The sequence below is a fragment of the Teleopsis dalmanni genome, chromosome 1 (assembly GCF_002237135.1).
Source record: "Teleopsis dalmanni isolate 2A chromosome 1, ASM223713v2, whole genome shotgun sequence".
NCBI lineage: Eukaryota > Metazoa > Arthropoda > Insecta > Diptera > Diopsidae > Teleopsis > Teleopsis dalmanni.
The window spans coordinates 5,425,403-5,451,891 of NC_051846.1; the positions used below are offsets into that span (position 1 = coordinate 5,425,403).

A 26,489-nucleotide genomic window follows, 5' to 3' on the forward strand; every position below is an offset into this window, starting at 1 on the left:
ACATTTGACCTCTTTATTTACATTTTTTGATGTATGCAAACTTCCTGACAAAAAATATCTCCGAACCTCTGCTTGTGCCTTGTACCTGTAGTAGGTACTCGTTTACTGAAATTGTTTGCATGTGCAGTAACCGCAAAGGAATTTCTTACAAACTCTGTTGAATTTCTTGTAGGTTTAACGTTTCTTGCGAAGGGTACTCCTCCAAGAGACATTTGCATGGAGTTCAAAATTCGTTACACTTGGTGGATTACAAAATTCTTAGCTTGTAGTAAGAGTGTATGTTTGTATATAAGTTTGAATATTTAAGATATATTTTATTGTGTCTTTAATGAAGGGTTGTTTAGCTGAAAAATAAAACAAAAATAATATAGCGGGAATACAGTAAAAAAAAATATTTTTCAATGCTTTCTGTCGTGTTGAACACATTCCTTTTTGCACTAAAGTGCTTTGCACGATTTAAATTGAAAAGACGTTAGTTCCACCAACGTCAATTAGATCAACAAATTGTTTTCTTCATATTTATTGCTACCCGCCATATGCTCATTGATGCAATTTTTATAAGTCGTGAAAAGCAGCTCATATGTTGAACTTTTTTGCGTTGCGTAGCTAAAATCCAATGCACACATCAAGTGCGTTTGATTGAGATACTTGCAACTGAGTCTGAACTACACCGAGGTTAACTTCACTTCACTTCTGTTAGAGTTCACAGTACACACAATTTCTTTAAATTGCTTGCAATTTGCATTACAATAAGAACTGAATTTAATTATATTTTGCAATTTATTTTTATTGAATGAATGTTATTTCTTCTTAAAGAGAACATAATGCAGTTTATTTGTAGTTCAAACAACAACAACTACTAAGGCGGTGATATATAAAGAATTTCTCTGATGTTGGTTTTCATCTTAAAAGTGTAGTTATTAGTTGAGTTTCTTTTAGACTTTCACTTTATAACATATATCAATATCAGTTATCAGGTCTAATAAGTTCAAGATCGACTATATTCTAAACGAAATTAAGATTAGTTAAGGGTAGCGATGACAAAGTTAAAAAGTTGGTGTGGCCTAAGTGATATCATTAGAAACTACCACATCTGTTATGAGTATAGAAACAAATTTAAGATTTTAACGAAGTGTACAAAGGGATTAACAAAAGTTTGCTTATTTTGCAACAAAAAAAATTTACCATATCAATTTTAAATTCCATAACTTTAATATTCAACATTTCAAAATAATTTTAATAATAATAAATAATAAGTTTTTTCAAAATAATTTTCATTAACTTTTATATACTTGTGATCTAAAAGATCCACTTTTTAAAACAATACATTTTTTGAGGTTTAGAACTTCGAAATTAAATGCATTAATTATCTTCTCATTATTGCTGAAGATAAAAAAAAGGGAATATCATACGGCGCTAGGTCCTTGAAGTATGATGCTGTATGAATTTTTAGAATCTATAAGACCGCAATGAAGTTCTTAGGTGTATCAGCTTAATATTCGCTATGCCATTTAAACATATATTATGGGTAATCAGTTCCTAGTTCAACCTTCAAAAAATTTTAAATTTTACTATAGCGACACTTACGTTATCACTTAAAAATAATGGATGATCTTCGCAAAATTCGCCCTCAACTGAAAAATTTCTGGCCTGTAATCTTCAAAATCACTTAGAGGTTTCATAAGTTAGATGTATTTTGTCCATTTGATATTTGTCACTCTACACATTTTCACAAATTAAACGTTGTGTCGAAATATTTGATGAATTAAAGAGATTGCTGCGGTGGCAATGGAATTTGTTATTAATTTTGCATTTTCAAGTTTCCTTGCTGTGATTTCTTATGGTAAAACTTTAATACGATTTTATAAGATAATACCTCTAAACTCTCATATTAAAAACTATTACGAGAATGGACCCGGGGGATATTAACTTGATTTGACGAAAAAAAAAGATAAACTTTCTTACGAATAAGTTTATATGATAAGGTATTATAGGTATTATAAGATATTATAGTATATAAATAATATTATATATTATAAGCGCCTGTGAATTTAAGATTGCCATACTATGTATGTAGATTCCCTTAAATGAACTATTTTTCCCAACAATATTGTACTACTTTGAAAATTGCAAATATATTAATAATAAGTTTATGAATTTGTTCAGAGGTAACATAGCTCATATAATTCAACAGTGATATCAAAAAGTAAGTTTCTACATAGATAATCTTACGTTAGTAATCACATAATATAACAATAAATACTGATATTCTATCTGATTTATTATCAATTAGACTTATAACACAATGTGATCGCTTAGAATTTATGAGAGGTCAACTCTAGTTTTACCGGTTTCTGACATCAGTCGATGAAATCATTAAGAACTAAAGGATAGGTTTTTGTTGGCTAACGTTCATCCCCAGTATTTCTCTATAATAATCTACATAGTAGTTTTACTCTTCACATTTGTACTGAACTAAATAAAATTATATCGGTCACTATTATAACATTGCGTAGAAAATATTTCAAAATTATATTATTAGTCAATGCATACGCAGTAGTTTTATTTCGTTCCTTTATTAGCATTACCGCGTATTTTGCGTACCAAAAACGTTAACAAAATATCATCAATAGATAAAAATTAATAGAGTACTAGACCAGACGTAAACATAAACATTGAAACAAATAACCCATTCAACATTTCATCGACATAATAGTAAATATTTGTTTTGAATCCAGTGTGCAAGTGCGAGTGCATTCTTCAATCTCGTGGGAGTACAAAAATAGTGCTTAAGACATATTAAGATCCATCACTAAATGATTGCAGTAAATATTTCCCTTTATTTACATTTTGCGTATTTATAAAAATCTAAGAACTGATGTTTTGTTTCCTTTCAAAATATCTGCACTTGAATTTGAAACTGCTTTGATGATATATAGATATTTTGGAGAATAGATATTGCGATAGGAATGCTTCCAGTGATGCAATGCGTCATTTGGCAATTGTACATTTTGCATTTCCTAATTTATATATTTTTTCTATCTAATTTGTTAACAGTATAAATATGAATAGTTGGAAAATAAAACAATAGAGTGCCTACAAGAGAATTGCAATTGAAATTATGGCATTATTTTAAAATTACAGTGAACACTTTTAGTATTGGACTTTGGTCAGAAAGCTTGTTTTTCATATATTCATTTCTTTTAATTAATTTTAATACTAATTTATGTATTTCACTCTTACTTTATGAATGAACATCTGTTTGTAATTGTGATTTTGCGTTAAAATATACTCGTAGTATCAATTATACATACTCATATATTATAATGGTGCTATAGTAACTGATGTGATCTAATTGACTTTTATATGAAAGCTTTGTCTCTTCCAGTTTTATTCTAAAAAATAGAAAATATTTTTATTTCGTTAGTAATGAATAGGTTGAAAGTATATTGAAAACCAAGTCAGCATCATTTTCACGAGACTTTCACAGTCTCATTGTTTATAATAAAAATCTATTAAACGTTACGAAGAAAAATAAATATTTTCTATGAAAAAAATTGAAGAGTATTTGGGTTTTAGAGATTGAAGAAATAAATATCGATTGAGTTTTTCGTTGAATTTTTATTGCTGAAGAATGTTACATTATTTCCTGTGTACTTAAATGCAAACTTATGTATACTTTCTAACATTCTTATGCATTTATCGGAATCAATATTTTCGAAAAATATAATATCGTATCAAAAGTTCTTTAAGATCTTTTTAATGTGATGTTTAAAAAGTCCATTTCTGACATACGGCTGTGTAGTATTAACAATTAGGGCCCCAAACCGCATGTAGTTCATAATCTTTGAATTAAAAATACTAAGGAAAATTTATAACACCATTAAAATCAGTAACAACAACAAACTGGTACAGCTCTTCCACAATCTAATTGTCATCCATTTTGGGAAAGCACAGCATATATGATGGCTGAGCAGAGTTGTCGAAAAGCAAAATGACAGCCAGCTTAAACAGCACCCAGAAGGCACTTAGAATTGTTTTAGGGGAAGTGAAAGATTTTACAGGACTTTAGAATCATGAACATTATAAATTACAAATCAAGTTCACCAGTATATAAGAGCTATACTATGAAGGAAGTTCTGAACACACTGGATTCTAAAAGCTGAAAATGATTATATCAATTATAATTGGTTATAATAATCAGTAATTAGTTAGAGATCATAAAATTATAGGTAAATCGACTATGCTTTATGCAACATTTTGCATTGTGTACAGAAAATTTTTCACTTTTTGTATGACGCCAAACAAAAACTAATCGTACGATTTGCGTTAAGCTTTGCCAGAAAGTCTATAAGACTGTTGCCAGCGTGAAAATAAAAAAAATTACCGATTGGATAAGCGCGGGAATTCAAAAATAGGCCTCGCGTTCTTTTTTGATCAGAAGGTATAACCAAAAAATGTAATTTCTTTTCTGGGTTTCATAAAAGTAAATATTCGAAACATTGAATGGATTCGAAATGTATTCAAACACATTGTGTGCAGTGTCATTCTTTTAGTGTTTTGAGAAAACTGTTTAATATTTCGGTATTTAGATCTGATTGGATCTGACAGTTGTTGCTCCAATTATTAGTAGTAAGTCTACCTTCATAGATGCAGAATTTTTCTGTCAGACTAAATCAAAATTTAGAAACATGGAACGATTTGGAACAAACCGTTCATTTGGGTTAACAATAATAAATGCTGACCTGTGTCTTCGTCCAAATATGTGAACATAGACAGATTAATCACAGTTTTTTCAATTGGACATATGTAGGTCCGAATATGTCGTTCATATTCTAAAAATATAATTAATTGATACTAAGATATTACATATTCCGTGAAATACAGATTTAGAAATGCGTCCATTTTACCTGTTTATATATTATGATTATCAGAAAATAAATCCGCTTATTTTATCTGTTTGTCTATGAGAAATATTCGAAAATGGGCAAGTATCTTTCTCTGCCCTTCATTAAAACTAAAGAAATTTTAAAGTCATGAAGCGAAAGATTTCTTAGTTGAGTTGTACTAATGCTGTTTTAAAAATAATATTAGCCAGATCAGAATGTATTTAGCATATTTTTAAAAAGTATATATGGTACATAGCTTAAGAGTAATTAAGAGAAAATACATTGATAAATATAAAAGTTTTCCAAACAAAAACATGTGAATTTCAAGGTACTCAATAAATTGCAAATAGAGTGAATGCTTGAATCTAAAAGTAATTCTAACATCTCCAATGAAGGATATAAACATTTTTGTTATGTATATGCTATTATTCTAACAGCCGTACATATTATACGCAATTCCTATTTGTGTTATATAGAAAATTTGTAAATAGCAAAGGAAATAGAGTGAATGCTTGAATATGAACGAATGTATTTCGAATAGAGTAAATGCTTGCGACTTAAAAGATTTATTACGAATGTGTAACAAAGCAGAGCGTAGTAATTAAGTATAAAAAAGCAAATAAAAATTCAAGTGACTTATAAGTTGAGTAAATTTTTGAGGATATGTGTACGATATACACCACCGTCACACTCTTTTGATATATAAACGCTTTTGTCTTATTGAAGCATATCAAACGACTTCAATATCTAGATATGTGGCGTGGGAGTTTATCGAGGAACTGTTTTCAATTTTACCATGGTCAATCGGAACATCAACAAAAATTAATCGATCTTTTACTGTAATCATTAAATTGAAATAGAAACCAAAGTCTTAATAGATATAAACATTTATTTTGATTGTTTCTGCAGATCTTAGGAAAAATGTTGTACTTGTATTATTTTTCGTTATTATTGCTGAAATAAATTATAGAAATTATTACCAATTAAAAAATCATTTTGCTAACAATGACGTTGTTTATTTAATATTTTCAATAAATAATGCAAGTGAGCTGTTGCTGTTGTTGCCTTGCCTGCCTGCCTGGTCTGTGGGGTCTGCCTGGCTTTTTCAAAACGCAATATTTTCATCTTTAGCAAATTTCAATTGAATGAAAATTTGCCCATGTTTTGATATATTGATCAATTCAAGAACTCGAGCGTCTAACTTTTTAAGAAAAAAATCTAGAAATAATGAATAAAGATATATAAATATATCTCTTCTTGTTCCACTACACGCGACTCTTGCAATTTTTCGACACCAATGTGACATTGAAAAAATAAACCTAAAATGTGTGAAAAATGTGTTGGTTTCTGGTGTTGCGGTGAGGTATTTTCGTTGATTCCTAGTGCCTGTTGCAAATGGGCCAGAAGCACTAGGTGATTTAAATTTAATTGAGCATTTAGTGTTGTGTCGTAAGAGAAAAGCAAATCCAACAATAACAGCAGCAAATATAAAATTTTCCTAATCTTTAAATGAAATATAAATATATATTAGTGGTTGTCAATCAGTCGTCAGCACGATAATAACGAAAGATGACGTTATTGCCGATTCCCTATGTTGGTGACAGTGGTGGTGGCATTGTAGATGTTTATGCAAATTTCGGCTTTTATAGGAGACTGTCAAAAAATGTTGTAGAATATTGTTTTTATATGATATTTTAATCCACTTTGTTTAAATATGATTTTAACCTTTTTAAAATTAAAACAAAAACAATGAAATAGAATTATTTATATACGTTTAATAGAATTATCTGTGTACTGGTTTGGTGTCTCCGGAAAAATGCAAAATCCCTTTATATATCTTATATTTCATGGATATCCATGAAATAAATAATGTTAGATAAGGGAGACCCTTGTCATTGAAATGGTGTTGAAATAATAAACCCCAAACTGTGTTTAAATTATTTTAAAACCTAAACATATAGGTTTAAAAATCAAACCCTGTATGGTCTTCTGTTAAAAGGCTATTGGGTATATTGTCAAGTAAGTAGATAAATACAAATCCTATTAGACATTGATATAAACAGAGTAAGGTATCCTTATTAGAGATTGAAATACTGGTGGTTATTTAAAATTAAAATGTGTGATAAATTGTAGAAGCATTATTATATCGAATTTAATGATATTTGAAAACTTTTTCAATACTAGAGTCTTTAAGATCCCAATTTGTTAGAAAATAGCAATAAGGCCTTTTTGTTAAGCTATAATAAGCCGAAACCATACGGGAATTATCATATTATTGTGGTGCTAATGTTCGGAAACAATATGTGGTGAGATTTGGGATGGAGTCGAATGAAGTCATGAAAATGGGAAATTATGTGGGTGGAGATGAGTAAATGGAATCTTATCTGTAAGATGGTTCTGAAACTTTGTGACAGATCAGTTAAGTCTAATACTTCTTTCTATCAATACAGAAGCATTATGAGTATGGCTTCAGTATTATTGGTTTCTGTTGCATTGGTACGTTTAACAATGATTACTTTAAAAGCCTTGTGATAATTTTGTTTTTTGACAAGTAGAGAATGTCTTCGCACTGACCATGATCTGGCGCCCTGGAAAGTGAGTATCCGGCTCACACGGACTAAACTCCATTGCACTCATTAATAAAGAGCTTGTCTTACACCGGGACTACATTAATATTTCTTCGAGGTAGGGTCGCTATTAGTCGTTTAAGACTTCTATGGACTTTCATAAGACTACATTCGTCTTGGTGTAATACATCTGCTTGCTCCAGCTGCCTTCTGTCGATATCTACTTTTATTAACCACAGAAACGGTGTGGTACCTAAAGATATCCTCAAAGCTGCTGTTCGTTAGACTGACAGTAACACTTTTTTGCGATATTGTGCTTGTAGTGCTTCTGCTCATAACTCTTTTCCATATAGGAGAATGGAGTTCAATGTCGTTAAAAGGAGTTATCTATTGCTCTGTGTGGGTCCTCTTATGTTTGACATAAGTCTACTTAATGCTGTTAACGCTTCCACAACCTGAGCCTAGAATGTTAGTTAAGAGTTAATATATTTGATTTAAATTATTTAAATTTTAAGTCATTGCTTGTTACACTTAATCTGTTCAAAAGGAATGTTTCAGTTGTTTATGGTGTTTTTGTATAATATTTCTCTCTAAAAAATAAAATATAAACCAAATTTATTTTAAATACTTAAACAATATACCTATGTCTTCGTTTCAGAAATGGATATATCTCCACCTATAATAGATAACATTCGAATTTGCCTAGTTGGTGATGTAGTGAATGACGCTGAGCTTGTTGAAGTTGCTCGTAGCTTTAATGTACCCGTATTGACATCAGAAAATGGCCTAGAGCTTATTAATGATAATGATTGGAGAACGTACTTTATACTAAGCGAATTTGAAGGACCGACTTTCGAAGCAATACATGAAAATAAACAATGGTAAGAATGACAGTAGAAAGATTAATGCTCGAAACTAAAATAACATTCCTTCAAAAAAAAATGTTTATAAGGATATAGATTTAAAGCGACTTGTAATGGCTTACTTATATTATTTTATATATACTTTTCTTTTTTGTATAATAATGATGACTAATTGCGACAAAATTACACTTGAAACATTTTAAATTTAGCATTTGCTTAAATTAGCATATTTTTGAAGTGATTGTGTTACGCTGGGTGATTATTTTTATTTGAAATACATTTGTTGAAATGTCGCATGAGGACTCAACATGTTAGAACGACGTCAAATATCAGATACATTAGTTTGCAATACGACTTACCCCAGAAATATGGATTCGATTGCTTTCTATTTTGTTTGTTGAATAGTTTTCAAGTATTTTTTTTTATTTTTCAATTAATGGAAATTAAATAGTGAGCGTCAACTTAAAAACACTAAAAATGCAATTTTTATAAAAAAAATGTTACTATTTGCTGTCCAAAGTAAAAAACATTGCACATTTTTTAACGTTTGATTAATTGGCAAAAAATAAATTTATATATATACAGCTTTTTTTTGGGTAAAAGACTGTATATAAACAAAATTTTGCTAAACAAATACCAAAAGAAACAAAATTAAGTTTATTTTTCGAGGTCAACATATGTGCGCTGCATAAATTTGTAAAAAATCATTAAATTTAAATAAGAGCAAAAGTGCTGCACTGCTGCAGTAAACTTGACACAATAAACTATACTATAGGCATGACACGCCTATTTTCTTTTGTATATATTTATAATATATTTTTTTTAAATTTAAATAAAAATTTTAATTTTATATAAAATTAATGGTAGAATTTATAATGAATTTATACTAAATTTAAATTTATTTCTATCTATTCTAAAAATTGCATTTAATAGTTTCTCATTTTTTAACTTGAAAACAATTTTTCATATATGTGTTTATGTTTATATACTATATGTATAGTATATATACGAAACATTCTAAATTTTGAAATTCTTCATTCAATTTTTCATGATCATTTTTACGCTTTTTTGACGCGTCTTTAAGTGTTCATTGAATAAAACGAAACATTTGTTTAAACAAATAATTTCAGTGGTATTTTTAAGCGAGTTGTCATAAAATGCGATTCACATATTACATATATATTTAATATAATTTATATTCAACAATAGATGTTTTAGTTTTATCTAAATCTTTTTCATTGAGCTAGCTTTAAGATGTTTTACTCACTTTTTAAGCATTTTAAGAACTTTTTGATTAAAGGAAAAATAAAATATTTAATGTTTTTAGAGCACCTCTAAGTTTTTTAAAACCTCTTTGTAGGATTTTTTTATATTGTTTGAGTGTTCTTTTAAACTTCTTTAAAGTTTTCTATCTATAGATTTAATTCTTTATGTGGATAAAGTCATATATATTTACATAAAAAATTAATATTTGACGCGATTTCGATATTCCTTGCACGCCAATATAGCAGCGAATTTTAGTAGATTCAGTTTTATTGAGAAACTTTTCAAAAGTTTCTCGATGCGATTACTAATTAGCTTCTGTTAAAGATCGATAAAAGAATGAAATAATCAATTGACTATCTCCAGACTTATTCTATCTTCAGAGTTATTCTAATGAAATGATTTCTACTTTGAATAATTTACAGAGTTTAACACATTTCACATCACGATAGAGAGTATATGATAAATCACGAGCATTTATGCGAAATTTCTTTTGCTTAAAATCGTTTTTATAAGAACTCGATAGTGTTAAAAAACAGGGGATACCAAAAATTTTCCAATTATCTAAGTTCTGCCTAATTTCCAAAAAGCTTAGAGAAAGAGAACAATAATCTGTTTCTGAAACCTATTTTTGGTAAGAAGGTTTGAATAGAACAAATTCACAGACAATAGTAACAACTTAACTCTGATCAGTAGTTAACATTAACTTGTGCCGTGAAAATTACTATTTTCTCTCTAAGTTAAATATTCAATTATTACTTTAAATAATATCTTTAAAAAAGCTCGATTAATATATTAGAGTTACATTGAATTTTTGTAATAACTCTTCTAATTCGATTGTTTTTTAACAGTATGATAAGCAAAAGAACACATACTCACTATGAACCATTACTAAGAGAAAGATGGAATGGCAGAGGTGGTTACTATAAAGTAAAGAGAAATCTGTTTCTGTCAGATTATATAGATGTTATTTTATTTTTTAATGTTATAATGAAATTTTAAACAAAGTACTCTACCACTATAGATAATATATACTATGGTGAAATTTATGTATTATAATTCACAAAGCAATAAAAATAATTGGATTATTAATAATCTCTAATCAATATATTCACTTCACTGCTGTGTCCCTTATACATATAAACTTTCTATAATTTAAACATACTTTGTACATGTCTATAAATATTGCATAATTTCTTTCTGAAATATATCTGTTAATATGCAATTTAAAAAAAATTCTATTTTATTTATTAATATCTGATATTTGACTTTTTTGTAAACATCCGTTTTATATGTTTATATCCTGAGAAACCTACACAGCGCCTCATTGACACGCAAATGCAAAAAGTAAATAAATAAAAATATAAAAATTTTAATTGACTGTCACCCACAAAACTTAATAGCAAATAAATTTAAAATTTGTAGTCTTAAATATAATTATCTCATCGGGAAAATTTATAAAAAATTCTGCGGAAATCATTTACTTTTGCGAATTAAAACAAATGTATGGATGTATGATACATTTGTTGGGTTTTACTTATTATTAAAAGTCAATACAATATATATTACACAATGATTTCTGGCAAATGAAACTATTTCGCTAAGAACGGAAGGGTGTACTTCTTGGAGTCACTCGCTGAATGGACAACCAAGTGCCGTTCACCACATCCAAATTATGCTACCCAAGCAGTTTCTTACGGGTTACAACAATATCTTGATAAGGTGATCAATATTATTTTCCTAAAGTTATTTTTTCACTGTGTTTGCAGTGATATATCTTAGATACTATACTATCAGTTTGAAAGTCATCAGTGTTATTATATCTATCATCTCAAATAGTAATTTTTTTTATCTTTTAAATATTACTACATATTTATCTTAGATATTAATATATTTTTGCAGCATCGATGGAATTCTAATTATGCCCAATAATTAGTTTACAATTTTTAATTACTCATTTCGAACACAAGTACCTACAGTCTACAAAACAACATCGTTGTTGTTACAAATTGTTTGTTGTTGGTTTTTGTACATATTTTCTGCATTTGCATTGTTACTTGTTGTTTTGTTCTGTTACCGTCATGTGTTCATATATTGAAGTTTACTAAAATCTGTTATTAACAATGTGTGAGAATGGTATACTAAGAGAAAATAATAATCTGTGTCAATGTTGAGAATTATTTCTGGTTTTTTATTTTTCTAATAGTCACACTAGTGCTACTTTACTTCCAATTCCATATAGTAAATTTTTATTTATTCTTCTTTTTCCGTCTTCTATATTCCTTCTTCTATATTTCTTCTTCTAATAGCACAAAAGGTCAATCATGATCGCAGTGCTCTGCTCAAATGGGAGCTAGTACTCCGTTTTTTCTTATCTACATTCCTTCTTCTATATTCCTTCTTCTATATTCCTTCTTCTATATTCCTTCTTCTATATTCCTTCGTCTATATTCTTTCTTTTATACTCCTTCTTCTATATTCCTTCTTATTTTCTTTATTTTTTTTTCATTTTCCAAATTTTTTTTATTTTCTATATTTTTTTATTTTCTATATTTTTTCTTGTATTCTATATTTTTTTTTAGTTTTTTATATTTTTCTATATTTTTTCTTTTCTATATTTTTTCTTATTTTCTATATTGTTTATTCTAATTACTGGTTAAGAATCCTGTATACAAATCATCCCATTTTATTTCTCATCTCTGATTCATATATTAAATTTAAACTTAAAATTAATCGATGTTACCTTTATATATATTTTCTTTTTATTAATTTTTAAAGACTTTCTCTCAGTGCAATTCCATTGAAAATATTTTCCCCTACGCTAATTGCATGCACTCTCACTATTGATTTGTCAATCCGTTTATGGGCATTGTTCAATATGTTGACCAAAATATTCTGAAAATTCCAACGACATTAGACTGAATTTTTCCTGTGAAAATGCATGATTATTCGTTGATTTCGATGATGTTTCGAGCATATGCTTTCCGTTGAATGACAAATAAATTTTTTCTTACAGCGACGAAATTGAAATTTTCACATCCACTCGGAAAAATCTCACAATTGGCGCCAGAAAAAGAATGAAAATATTGAATTTTTTTTTAATATTTTAATATTTTAATGTTAAAAAAGTCCCCCACAAAAAAATATTGCAAATATAAGAAAATCCAAATATATAATCGTAGATATATTTTTGTGTTCTCCTACAAATGCAAACATTTACATAAATATAGAAAATTGTATACAAATGGAGTGGCCATTAATTTTATGATCATTAAAATTTAAGATCTACGATCGGCAAAAAGCAAAAAGCAAAGAGCAAAGAAATGAAAAACACGACGAAAGAATTATTTAAATAATATTTATTAGTTTGATATTGTAATGAAACATATGTACATATATATCTTTAGCGCTTTGACATTGTATCAATATGATTATGACTAAGGAAGAGCACCCACATACATAAATTATTCTGCATACAAGTATACAAGCATACAAGCATATAAATTGTTAAATGTTTTTTAATATTTATTATGATCTCTATATATGCATATATGTAAGTATGTATAGATTTAATATAATAAATTGGAAAAAAATGTCCCTCAGAAAGTTTGAAAGACGCCACTATAAAATTCACAGGTCAAAGACAGTGCCTGTCGCGCTGAGATTACATGACATGTTAAACTTTTGAGGGACACGAGTAGACAGGCGGCGAGCTCTATAGATTTACAATGGATCTCTCTTAACAGAATACTACCTCCGGGTAAAATGTTTTTATTAATTTTTATATTTGTTTTTGTTCAATAATGAAAATTCATATGAGCTGTGAAAATTTTTATGAAAACTTTTAATAGGCATTCATTGTAATAAAATTTAATTATTTTAAAATATTTTTCAAGAATTTCAATAATACAATATGATGAGACTATGTCTCTGAGTCGGAGTCTCTTTTTTGTTCGTATCACAGTCCTTCTATTTGTTCGTCCGTCCGTCTGTCTGTCTCTCTGATAGTCAGGCCGACTATCTGTCGATATGTTCGTAAATAAAGAATTGCGTGCTTACATAGCTGCGCTTTTATTTGTTTTTCTTTTATCTCTCATAACATGGCCAGCTGAAATAATTTATTTAACAAATTTTCGTATTAAATTTTTTCACTCTTAAAAGCTGCAGAAGCAGCAGCAGCAGCAGCGGCAGCGACAGCGCTACGGTAGCAGCGGCTAAAAGCAAATATTTCAATATGCAAACTATTTTGTTTAGTGTTTCAATTAAATGACAACAGTTGTGCTTATTAAGCTGTCCTGATAAAATTCAATTAAAATTAAACATGAAAAATTCTTTATCAATTTTTTTTATTCTTATTTAAGTTAATAACACTTAAAAAATTTGTTTTAATAATTTTGGTACATAAAAGCGGCAAGTTAATAATATAATATTATTTACCTTTTATCACAATCGATTCACGTGCTATAATACAAAAAACAAAAAAAAAAACAATACTCGGATAATTTTCTTTTTTCTTTAATAACATCGATTTTTATTTTTAAACAATTAAAACATATGCGAATTTTATTATAAACATTGAAAGTGTCTGATGCTTTAGTTAATTAATTTCTGTTGTGGGAGTTTTATTAAAGATACTCGTTTAATAACAAAATGTTCTTAAAAGCAAAGCACAAAGTTAGAACCAAAAATGAAAATTGCAGAATCGTCTATAGTTATACGAGTACACCCCATAGATATGACCAAATAGCTAAAATTATAATATAATAAATACAACCAAAATAAGCAAATGATCTAAAACAATAAATATTTTATATTTATAATATATTTTTTTTGAGGTTTTCACTAATATGATTATGACTCATTTTAATAAACAAAAGATTTTGTTAACTTATGACGAATATCTATCTAAATAATCTATCTATCCATTTTGTGATTCCGAATGTAAACGTAAATAAAAACCATTCGTGTCTGAGATTTCGTTCAAATCTTTATTTCAATATATTGTTTGGACCGTGTGCCATTATATGTAATGCACAACATCATTCAAGCAACTTAGCAGATGATATAATAGTACTGGATCCTTTTCAGGTAATTTTCGATGACTTGTCAGCATGTGAATGATAATAGCTTGGCCCTAATTGGACATATATTAATTTTTATATAAAAGAGAATTTGAGAATTTTCCGCATAACCCTGATTCTAAATCGAAATCGCTGGATCTTGGCTGAAAATATATGTCCGAAAAACTTTTCACGCAACTAAGCCCAATTAGATTGTGTTATGTGGCTTATGACACACAATCTTGTTCAAACCACACGATTTTGTATTTGTTTTAGCATTAATATATATATGTATGTGATTTTTGATGCTTTTTTGTTTTCGAAGTGTTAATCCTAATTTAAAAACCAGTTCTATTGCCTGAAAATTTCGGGATTGGAATTAGAATAATTCCAATTTAAGCTATGCTTATCGTAAGAAGCGACTAAAATCCATTAGGCATCAAAATATATTGTTTGGTGTATCACTGGTGGTAAGTTTCACTTACGACACTCGACCAGAGGTGTAAATCTGTAACTACAGGGATTAGCGTCCGCAGCTTCTATATCCTTACAAATAGAGGTTGGCTTCGTAAAAGGAGAGACGTGGTGGCTGTGGTTTGAAACCGAAAAATGTGAAAAAATGACTGTATTTATTTCCTTTCATTCAAAGTGAAATTGCATTATGCCACCGGATGCTGTGATACAAAGCAGGTGTTAGATATTAGGGAAACTATATTCAAGCCTATAGCCCAAATTGGAACCGGCTGAGTTTCTTGAAATTCCAATGGGTCTTTATTGGCGCATTTAACCGTTACGTGTGTTTAAAGATGTTAAGTGGTGTTAAGTCTTTATGGCAGGAAGTCAAGATTGACAACTCTGAACTTTTGTTTTTAAAATATATATGTTAATTTAATATCATATAATTGTTGCAATGTTCATTTGAGATGGCAAAAATGTATGTGCATTCTAGTAGCATTATTTCCGATACTATTGAAGTTCGTGAAGGTAAAAATGTATGTTTGGGATTCCTGGACTATCTTTATATTAGAAAAACTTCAACAGTGAATATTATATGTTATTTGGTTTATTTTTTCAAATGCTATAAACAAGTCACTTGTTATGATGGCAGTATTCACATTTCGAATTATTTCCACCTTATTTGCTAAATTTAGCTCTCAACGACTAATATCTACTTGACAAAGACATCCTATTAGCAAAGAGACTTTATTCCAACAATAAAATCATATTTGAAATAAACCGACCTATCGAACTAAGCCCAGTAATAATTAAAAAAAAACCGTATGGAATATTGGTTCTAATAACAATTTATTAAAAACCGAATAAGGAGAAATTGATTTAGAAAAAAGTGAAGCACTGGAATAATTCTATTCCAATTGCGTTGAAGCAGTCTATTGATCAAAATAGGGAATTTTTGCAAAAAAAAAAACATAATCTAGTATTATCTAGTAGTCTGTTATCATGGATTCTAACGATTTCCTATTCTGTCTTATATTTCAAATTTTGGAATTTCATAATTTTATGATCTAAAATATAATATTTTATTACTGAGAAATTATTTAATTTGTTTATTTTCTTATGTGTATCGATTCCTGTTTTCCATTGAAAAAAATTTGCATAAATTTAAAATGAAATTCGGGTCAATACTTGCAATTATAAAAGACATACCACCTGTTTTTGTATGATTCATGGTGATTTTCATAAAATTTTTATACAATTTTCCTATAATTTTCATATAAAATTTTATGAATTTCATTCATTAATTAATTGCACTGCGCCGCTACTCTTTCACTTTGAATAAAGAATCCAAGTGAAGAGGTTTTACGCTTGAATGAGTGTATTTACGTTTTGCATACGTCTTGAGCTATAGATTGATGAGTATCAGCTGTTAGAATTTTGTTGAAAAAGTCTTAAGTAAATAGAATACATATTTTCCAAGTAAATGCAACGGAAGCCTGTATGATCAATTATAACTTACAATTGTATATTATTTCTTAATAATAAATTCTTTCTCTCTGCTTACAGTATATTGGGTCCACCTGCCTTAAAACACATCGCCAAAAATAATTACGGTCTGAAACGAAAGAGACATTATTCGCGTCCCATTTACAATTACTCTATGGAAGGTGTAAAGGCATGTTTTGAGGGAATACGGAAAAAAGTCGAATTGGTATGTTTGTTAAGAATAAGAATAATAACAAAAAGAAATATTTTAATATTTTCGAATAATAAAATGAATTTTTCTTTTCGTTTAGACACAATTGGTGGATTTAATTCATTCAATGGGTGGTAGCATACGCAAAGAAATCATCTATACGGAGGTTGAACATCTCATAACAGTTCGAACTGGTGGAAAAAAATATAAGTAAGTGGATTTTAGTATTTTTCACTTTATTTTTTTTTTTATTCTGTAAGTTCTTAAAGTCAAGATTCTTGTAATCAAGGTATAAAAACTAAGCATAGAAAACTTTGTTTAGATAGAGCTTTCTGAAAAGTGATTATCTTGTCTGTGAAATACTATATATATTATTTAGTATAGGGTTTAATAGAGAGAGTATCAGAAAAATGAACAACCATAATTAGTCTACATTTTTAAATATAAAATGTACTAGAAGATAATTGTAAGAAATATTGGTTCAACTTGCTTGCAGACACCTGTCAAGCCGAAAACAGAAATGGGTTTCAAAACATAATAAAACCGGAAATATAGAAATGTAATTTAGGTTACGAGACATAATAAAATCGAAAGTTTAGAAATGGAATAGTTAGTCGGAATGTAGTAAAGTAGAAATAAAGCAATTGTGAGGTTAATTGTGAGTTGATTTTGAACCTAGGTCTAGTTTCAGGAATCTTACTATATCACAATTATTAAAAAATTATTATCGCTTGATGTGTCATATGATAAAAAATCTTTTAAAAAAATAACTTTTGTTTAAAAATATATTAAACTGAATTTTAATGTCCGTTTTGACGAAAGTAACTAAAGACTCAATATAAGCTATTGTTTTCAATAGAGAGGAATTTCGAATAGTATTTATTTACAACCATAAATATAATAAATGCTATTTGTACAATAAAGTTAGAAAATATATATCTGACAATTGTTCAAAACAATTATAACTATAATTATTTAATGTTATTAATTACCTTATTTTAATTTATTTAAAGCTACGCCAAAACGTTTCGAGTGAATGTATTACGCCCTTCCTGGATATTAGCTGCTTGGGAACAGCGTAACGATTTAAACTTCCGTGCCACAAATGAAGAATTTTCTAAAGAGCATAGACTGAAAGCTTTTGAAGGTCAAAAGATTTGCTTTTTCGGCTTTCCACCTGAGGAGCATGAACATATGGTAGATGTGTTAAAAGCAAATGGTGGTTTACCTTGTGAATTGGATGATCCAGAGTGTACGCATGTTGTAAGTTATATATTTGATATATAAAAGAACTTGAAATCATCACTACATGTTCATTATGCTATTGTAAATTCACTTGCTTTTTTTTGTAATGCTGTACTTTAAACAATTATTTAAAAAAAAATTTGAATATTACAGGTTATGCCTAATACTGGTGCTTGCTTACCTGAAGAAAAGTTTAATAACTCTGATATCTCTAATATCTGTAATACCACTAACATCTCGAAATCCCCCATTAATTCTACTAACAATCCTAATCCCAATCCTATAGAACTAATGGAAGTTGATACAGAGACTACTGAGACTGTTCTTCCAGAAACAGATAAGAAAATTGTGCAAACCGAACAAAATACATCTAATGAAGAAAATGAAGTTAACAAGGATAATAAATTAATAAATGAAGAAATTAATAATGATAAGTGCAATGTTGATATTCATAATAGTGATGATAGTGAAATTGATGAACAATTTGCAGAAAAATTAGCGGTTGATGTTGAATATCAAAAAGAGCTGGAAAATGAAGCGGATGATTTTTTGTTAAATGATTTATTTGTTGAAGATAATGAATTTGATTTTAATGACAATGCAAAGGCAAGCACACCTGTAAAAGAAACTCATCCAGATAAAAAGGATAATGCGATAAAAACTTCTAGTAGCAAACATGATATGAGTTTTGAGAATCCAAACAACATTTCGCCTATTTTAAATGAACAAATCACTCCACCAAATATACAAATTGACAAAGCTTCTACATTTGCTGGAAATCTCAACAATATTTCACCTATTTTAAATGAAGAAATTACTCCACCAGATATACAAATTGATAAAGTACCAACATTGGCTGCGAATCCAAACAATATTTTACCAATTTTGAATGAACATATTTTACCAGGAACTGAAGTTGATAAAGCTCTTATATTTCCTGAAACGCCTAGAGTACTTTTAGATGATATTCCTTTGGATGAAAATGAACAATTTGAGACTGATAATTTAAATGATTTAAAACGTAAACGAGAGTGTTTTGATAACATTTCTTTATTATCTGTTGAATCATTTGCTATGCCCAATAGTACCAAGAAACCTAAACTCGTACGTACTGGTTCTATAACACGTTGCATTAAACGTTCATTGAGTTTTGCGGCTGCGCGTACACCAATTACCCGTATGCTACGTCCACGTCGTAGTTCAGTTGCACATGAAATAACAACTGACTTACATGAACATGATGATATTAGTATTGCCGATAATTCATTCTCTTCTATTACCTCTGTGGACAGCAGCATATTCAATGAATCCTTTTACAAACCAGTAAAGCAAAAGCTAAGTAATTTACGTCAACGCATAACGCGTAGTAGTAGTAAAAAGGATAAAGATCGAGACAAAAGTATACTTGGAACACCTGAAAAAAAGAGTGAATGGGAACAGCAACCTGATGATGCCTTTAAAACACCAAAAGCGCCAGCAAAAATTAGCATATCGGCAGCTGTAGCAGCAGCAGTTAAAGTATCAACTCCCAAATCATTAAAAAAATCGAAAAACTCTTCCTCTATGAAATCCTCCTCAAGTAACACTAACCAAATGTCCGATAAAGTTCATATGGTACAAGATGCTTCCATAACTTGCACAGATGTCGATAACAATAATTTCACTACTAACCCAACAAATATTCCAATGCATCTAAAGTGCAATAAAGATATTTCAAATACTGTCACTGGCATTGGCACTGCTACTGCCACTGATGTTGCCAGTTTGCAACCAGCAGCGTCCTACACTACACTAGAAAATGAAACAAAAGTGCAAAATGATAAACGGGAACCAAACACGGTACATAAAATTGTATTTAATAGATTTCAATTATGAGCACAAGAAAAAAAATATAGAAAACTAAAAAATATTAAGAGAAAAGTGAATTTCAATTAATTTTCTTCCAAGGAAGTACAAAATGCAAGCCTTTGAGTTTCTTATCCGTAAGCCAATGACGGATATGAAGATTAAAGTAAAATATCTAAAATAGGTCAATGTGTATAATTTTGAGATATTGTAAATTGGTACAGCAAGAGATATTTTATTATGATTATTAAACTAAAGTATCTTCGCAATACACACAACTTATCAACTTTTTATAAACTTTTATAAAAAAAAAATATAATTTGCAACGCATTTTTAACAAAAGAAACGGATTTAGTTAAGTTTAGCTACTGCTCAGTGTAATTTCTAGGAATGCCTTCCATCCTTCATCCTTCCTGTTTTAATTTTGTTTGGTGTTTTTGTTCATTTTAAGCTAAAAAATTTTAATTTCGTTTTAAGTTTGTTATTTAAGTTTGGGTGTTTGGAATTAAAGAATTTAAGTTTTTTTTTTAACAACAGCACAATAAATATTTTTCAAACATGTTTTAATAAAAATACTACTAGTTAAAGATTAATTAAGATATTTAAATCCTTTTTTTTTGTACATATAATTGTATTAATTGTTAAAAATGCTATGCAAATTGTTTTTTTTAAATATATGTATATTAATTATTTTTCTATATGTTTGTGTTGTGTCCGTATAAAAAAATATACTTGCACATATCAATTTATAATTAAGAGCACTTAAATAAAATTATCACATAATTATTGTTTACAATTAATGTCCTTAATATTTGTTAGTTTTCTATATTTTGTTAAAAAATATTTTGTCATTTGTTGTCATTTTTAAATAACATAAATGTCTTGTGTTTCTTAACCTAAACATATACACATATATATGGTATGTGTCTACATATGAAAAAATTTATTGTGCTGCTATTTAATAGTTAATTAATTTAACATATTTTATAACTTAATTTAATATCTTTTAAAACTTATTAAACTATGAAATATATACAATATTATTTTTATTCAAATATATAGGAGTATAGATGAAACTGATTATTTGCTTAAGAAACTTAATACTTTAATTTGTGAAATACCACTTTTAACAGTTAAGTGCATTTGTATATATAGCTGTGGTTTATGCGTTTATCCTACTGATTGAAGTAGAGGTGCATTTTTTGCTTGAGAAATAATAATATAATTGTAATATATTATAATTATATTTGAATTTATATAATTCAAATGAAATTATTGAACCACACAATTTGAGTGCGATATTGGCCTTAGTTTGTGAACATATAAATCCACGTTTCAAATTTGATATAGTTTGATATCTGGTACTTGCAGTTAAAAATATTATGTATGAGCAATTAAATCATGGATTATTTTTTTTGAATGACCATAGATGTTAAAAATTTGCCTGTACCCGAAATAGCCAGTAAACTTTTATTAATTTAAAATTAAATGCTGTATATGAAATTTCCTCACAAGAATAACAAACGTTTTGATTTGAAAGTTTATACAAAAAAGTATTATAAACCAATTATCAGTTACTACATAGATTGATTATTTAGTGCTACTTATTTTGCAAAAAAATTGCTAGCAAGTAGCACTTGTTAGACTGCAAATATACATGCAGTCTTCTACTACGAATTATACTATGAAGAACTGTAGAATTTTTTGATTTATGCTGTTTTTCCCACACTGAAAGTGTAACTTATGTAAGTTACATTGATAAGTAATTTATAAAATAATTAATAATTAATTATTTAAATAATTAAATAATTAATTAAATAATTAATTAATTCATAAAAATTCTGAAATTGTTATAATTGTGAAAACTGTTATAAACATTATTTTTAATCTGCCTAATTAATCTTGCAAAATGCAAAAACCCTCACTTACTAAAAAAACATAATCCATAAAAAGAATATAATATAATAATAATAATGATTGCTCTACTTAATTAATTCATATAAATTCTGAAACTATTATAATTGCGAAAACTGTTATAAATATTATTTTTAATCTGTAAAATTAATTTTGGCCTCACTCTTGCACAATGAAGCGTTCCTTTAAAGCGTTCATCAAATTAATAATCAGGAGATTCTTAAATACTTTTTGTTTTTAAGCAACTTTTTAATCAGCTAAGTAAATAATCAGTTTTATAAGTAACCCTATGATTAATTAAATACTTAAAAAAAAATATTTGCTATTAAGAAGGTGTGAAATATTGAAGTGGTTCACACGAAACAAAAGTAGCCACTTACTATTGCAACCTGCTTAAATGGTTCTTTGATGATACATTGCTCCACTTTGGTATGCAACGCCTTCACTTTGTATTGCTGTGTTCTTTTATATTGTATCTATTTTTAAATGTTAATATTAAAAAATTTATAAAAAATTCACGCACTCACATGGTTTAATTGTAGTTGCAAATTCATTTATTTATACAGTCATTAAAAGCACAACATCAAAATACACAAAATATTTTTTAACACTTTAAATATATACAAGTTTTTATTAAATGTTTATTTGGAACATATGCAAAAAAAAAGAAAAAGAAAATAACTATATAATATTGAAATTAGTTCATTGCACGTATTTAAATTTATTCATTATGGATTTCTTGAACGAATTTTATTTTTTATGAACGGATAACTCAATTTACTGAACTATAAAAAATTTATTTAAATTCCCACCGTTGCCATGAATAATTGTTTGAAAACTTTTTCACCGTTATTTTAGGATTTGTACTTTACATATAAATAATTTCTTAAAAGCTATCCGCATATGTTTATGTAAATGAAGAAATTCATACATAAATAGTATTATTGGGTTTCGGAAAAACAAATGCTGATCATGTTTTTTCTACTATAAAGATTATTCCTTTATTGTAGCAATACGGGATTTAAGGTTTTAGGAGGTAATACGTTTAGTCCCCGATATAATAATGCTGACCATTTTTTTCTACTATAAAGATTATTCCTTTATTGTAGCAATACGCGATTTAAGGTCTTAGGAGTTAATACGTTTAATCCCAGATATAATACATTATACCTATCAAGATAGAGATGTAGAAAGCGGAACAAATAGTAATCTGACTATTTGTCAGACTAAAGATGTAGCCTTTAACAGAACAATGTTATATCTTTAAAAATCAGCTTAATGCAAATCCTTCCAAACAGTCCACAATACTTAAACTTCAGTTCTTATGAATGTCATGACAGATCACTGGTTGATCTTTTCAGCAAAAAAAAATCAATTATTCGTTGTCAAAATCAAGCTAACAAAAAATCCGTATATTTTTTGTTTAGTCTAATAAATATAGTAATTAATTTTAATATTTATTTTTATTAAAATAAATAAATATCGAAAATAATAAAGTTCAAAAATTTATATTTATAAATTTAAATATATATTATTTATATAAATTTCTTTTAATTAATAAAAGTATTGCAGTATGGACCAAATAAATGTTTTTTTTAAAAAATACTCTATTTTTTTCAATTAATATAACATTTTCTGTACTTATTTAAATAGGTTGTAGATGAGCACACCGTTCAAGCGAAACCAGAACCGAAGAGCCAATATACTTACATATTGAAATCAGATTGGTTTTGGTATACTATACAAATGGGTTTTGCTCGAGAATCGGATTACCTATTTGGTAACGTAAGTATCTCCAATACCACTTCTAAAATTTTACAACAATAAGTGCTTATAATTTGAATTTCTTTTAATTTTTAGTATTTGAACAGCATTGCTAATACGCCCAACACAGATAGACGTGAATCGTTACCAATCAGTTTTAACAAGCGAAAAAGGCGACTTTTCTCCCAACGTCAACATCCTGAAAGCACGCCTCGTGGTTCAGGAAAACGACGTTCCTCCATTTCCGAAGCTGGTTTGCTATCAGTTTCAAATAGTTTTTTCGATTGTACTGCCAGTCCTGACAAATTAGAGAGCGGTAAACTTTATAATGAATCAGAAAGTTCAACATGTGAACTAACAACACCTTCAAAGAAATCTATGCGATTTAATCATTTTATGGATTTCTATAATACTGAATCTAATTATGTGGGCATTTTGGACACCATTGTTAATGTGAGTTATAATTTCTTAGTTATTTTATATTCACACTTAATAATATGTTTTTAATTAAATTTTGCAGCTCTTCAAAATTCCTTTGGAGTTAAGTGCTGAACAAGCTGAGCCACTAATAAACAAATCCGAAATAAGAGCTATATTTGGAAACTTTTTGCCAATACATGAAGTGCATCAGAGAATGTTAGAGCGCTTGCGTTCCATACAAAGTAAATGGTCTGAAGATTGTTCAATTGGTGATATTATTTTGCAACATCGTGATGATTTAATAAAAGCCTATCCACCTTATGTAAATTTCTTTGAAAAAATGGTGGAGACTTTACAACAATGTGATAATCAGTATGCGCGTTTTCACGCATTTTTAAAAATAAATCAAGCAAAACCAGAATGTGGGCGACAGAGTTTGCAAGATTTAATGATACGTCCCGTTCAACGTTTACCTAGTATAAGTTTACTCTTAAATGGTGAGTAATTTTTATCTATAATATACAATCTTAAAGTTTATTATAATTATTTTTACCATTATTAGATATTTTGAAGCATACCAATAAGAATAATCCAGATTTTGAGCGACTAGAAGAGTCGCTTAAAGCTATTAAAGAGGTTATGACGCATATAAATGAGGATAAACGGAAAACGGAGTCACGTATGGCTATCTTCGATATTTTCAACGAAATTGATGGTTGTCCAGTAAGTATATTAGATTGTGTTTGATTTATTTTAATTTGAGTTATTTTTTATATATTAAATTTTTAATTGATATAAGAAAATGTTAGTAAAAATTATTGAAAAAATTAATTGCATATTGTTAGGGATAAAAAAAATTAAATTGTGGAGATGAGTATGTTTTGCTTCAGATAATTGATTCCTAATTCCTGGCTCTAATAATTGCTATAATATTTTTCATTTTATATATTTATTTGTAGGTTTTTATTATTCATACGTAATTTTTCTATATTCTATTTATATTTATTTAATATATGATACTATAAAATTAAAGCTTAAAATTTAGCTTATAATATTACAATTCTCGTTTTTTGTTTTCTTTTAGGCTCACTTAGTGTCCTCGAATCGGAGTTTTATTTGTAAGTGTGAAGTGACAGAACTTTCGGACAGTTTAAGTGGTCGCGGAGACTCACTTATGTTGTATCTTTTTTCTGATACAATCGAAGTTTCTAAAAAACGTTCGAGAGGTTTTAATTCAGCAAAGTCACCTAGCGCCACACATAAATCGCATAAACATATCAAATTAATACCTCTGAATGCAATACGTTTCGTTATTGATATAATAGATAGTTCACGTGCATTTGCATTACTTTGTCGCCATGATAAGGATAAATTACATTCATTTACCATTGCTGACGAGGAAATCGATAAATGTGTGTACCTAAAAAAGTTGTGCAAACAAATGGCTGAAAATGCTTGTCGCACGGATACGGTAAGTTGCATTTTAAATTTAATCTAGTAAATGTTGATTTATATTTTTTACTTTACTTACAGGAAAAATCTTTACTGTGTCGTACATCTGAGGATCTACAGATAGATATAAGTGACGTCAATTTAAGTACTTTATCAAAAGCATTTAAACTTGCAGCTCGAACGCGTTTAAAAGTAAGTTTAAATTTAATATTGTATTTTTGTATCAGTTTTAACATGTAGATTTGTTGTGTCGTTAATGTAATTGTATGTTATTAATATTTAGAATAGTAAGAAATAGAAACAATCGTTAAGTAGTTAATTTTAAATATATTAGTTGAAATTAATCTAAAATTAAATGCACTAATGCTTTAATTTGTAGTAACAATATTATAAAAATATAATAAAATAATAAGTTAAGGATCTTATAAATAGTCTTATTATATAATAATAGTCTTATACTCTTATAAACAGTGCTTAGAAGTGTACAATTAGTTCGTGCTTAAGAATTAATAGATATTGTTCTTGTATAAGATACTGCTATTTAGGTCAATATCTTCTTTTCTTTAAGAAATTCGCAAATGTTACAATAGGTGATTAATGCGCGTCCACAATTTTCCGATGTTGTTGTGAAGCCCGCAGGTATCTATAAAGCAGAAAACATGAAACAAATTACATGACAAATACATGTGTAAGGATGTGAATGGGTAGTGTTTGTGTGCGAGGGGAATGGATGAGTAGGATTGAAATATTTAGTTCTACAAATTGGGGAAAAACCTCCTCATGATCTTCCTAACAATACTATTCTATCATCTAATCAAAAAAAAAACGATATAGAGCAGCAAAATCTTTTCAGACTTAACTTAGCTCATGTTATAGCCATGTGTTAAATATTTACTTAACTTGGTTTAATCTGTCTATCCGTACTTATCTTGCGAATCTACATCTTATCAGTCGTCTACTTCAACAGCTTCAATTTATACTAATATCTGAACCCAACTGAACTATGGCTCTGAGTCTAAATTTCAAATCTTTAATCAACGTAACCACCTTCAATA

The 26,489-nt window shown here is 28.3% G+C and overlaps 1 protein-coding gene across 3 annotated transcripts in view; it reads left to right on the plus strand.

Annotated features, from left to right (window-relative positions):
• The window catches only part of LOC119687967 (protein ECT2), a 36,092-nt gene that overhangs the window by 8,209 nt on the left and 1,394 nt on the right, over positions 1-26,489 (plus strand). For 2 of the 3 annotated variants that reach the window (XM_038102542.1, XM_038102548.1), the window contains exons 2-12: positions 8,115-8,337; positions 16,665-16,809; positions 16,895-17,004; positions 17,808-18,057; positions 18,193-19,878; positions 23,452-23,583; positions 23,659-24,015; positions 24,083-24,479; positions 24,545-24,705; positions 25,067-25,453; positions 25,516-25,626. In XM_038102542.1, the coding sequence (XP_037958470.1) occupies positions 8,115-8,337; positions 16,665-16,809; positions 16,895-17,004; positions 17,808-18,057; positions 18,193-19,878; positions 23,452-23,583; positions 23,659-24,015; positions 24,083-24,479; positions 24,545-24,705; positions 25,067-25,453; positions 25,516-25,626 (3,959 nt within the window). The remainder of the gene's footprint in view (positions 1-8,114; positions 8,338-16,664; positions 16,810-16,894; positions 17,005-17,807; positions 18,058-18,192; positions 19,879-23,451; positions 23,584-23,658; positions 24,016-24,082; positions 24,480-24,544; positions 24,706-25,066; positions 25,454-25,515; positions 25,627-26,489) is intronic. The other variant, XM_038102558.1, reaches the window with a different exon arrangement.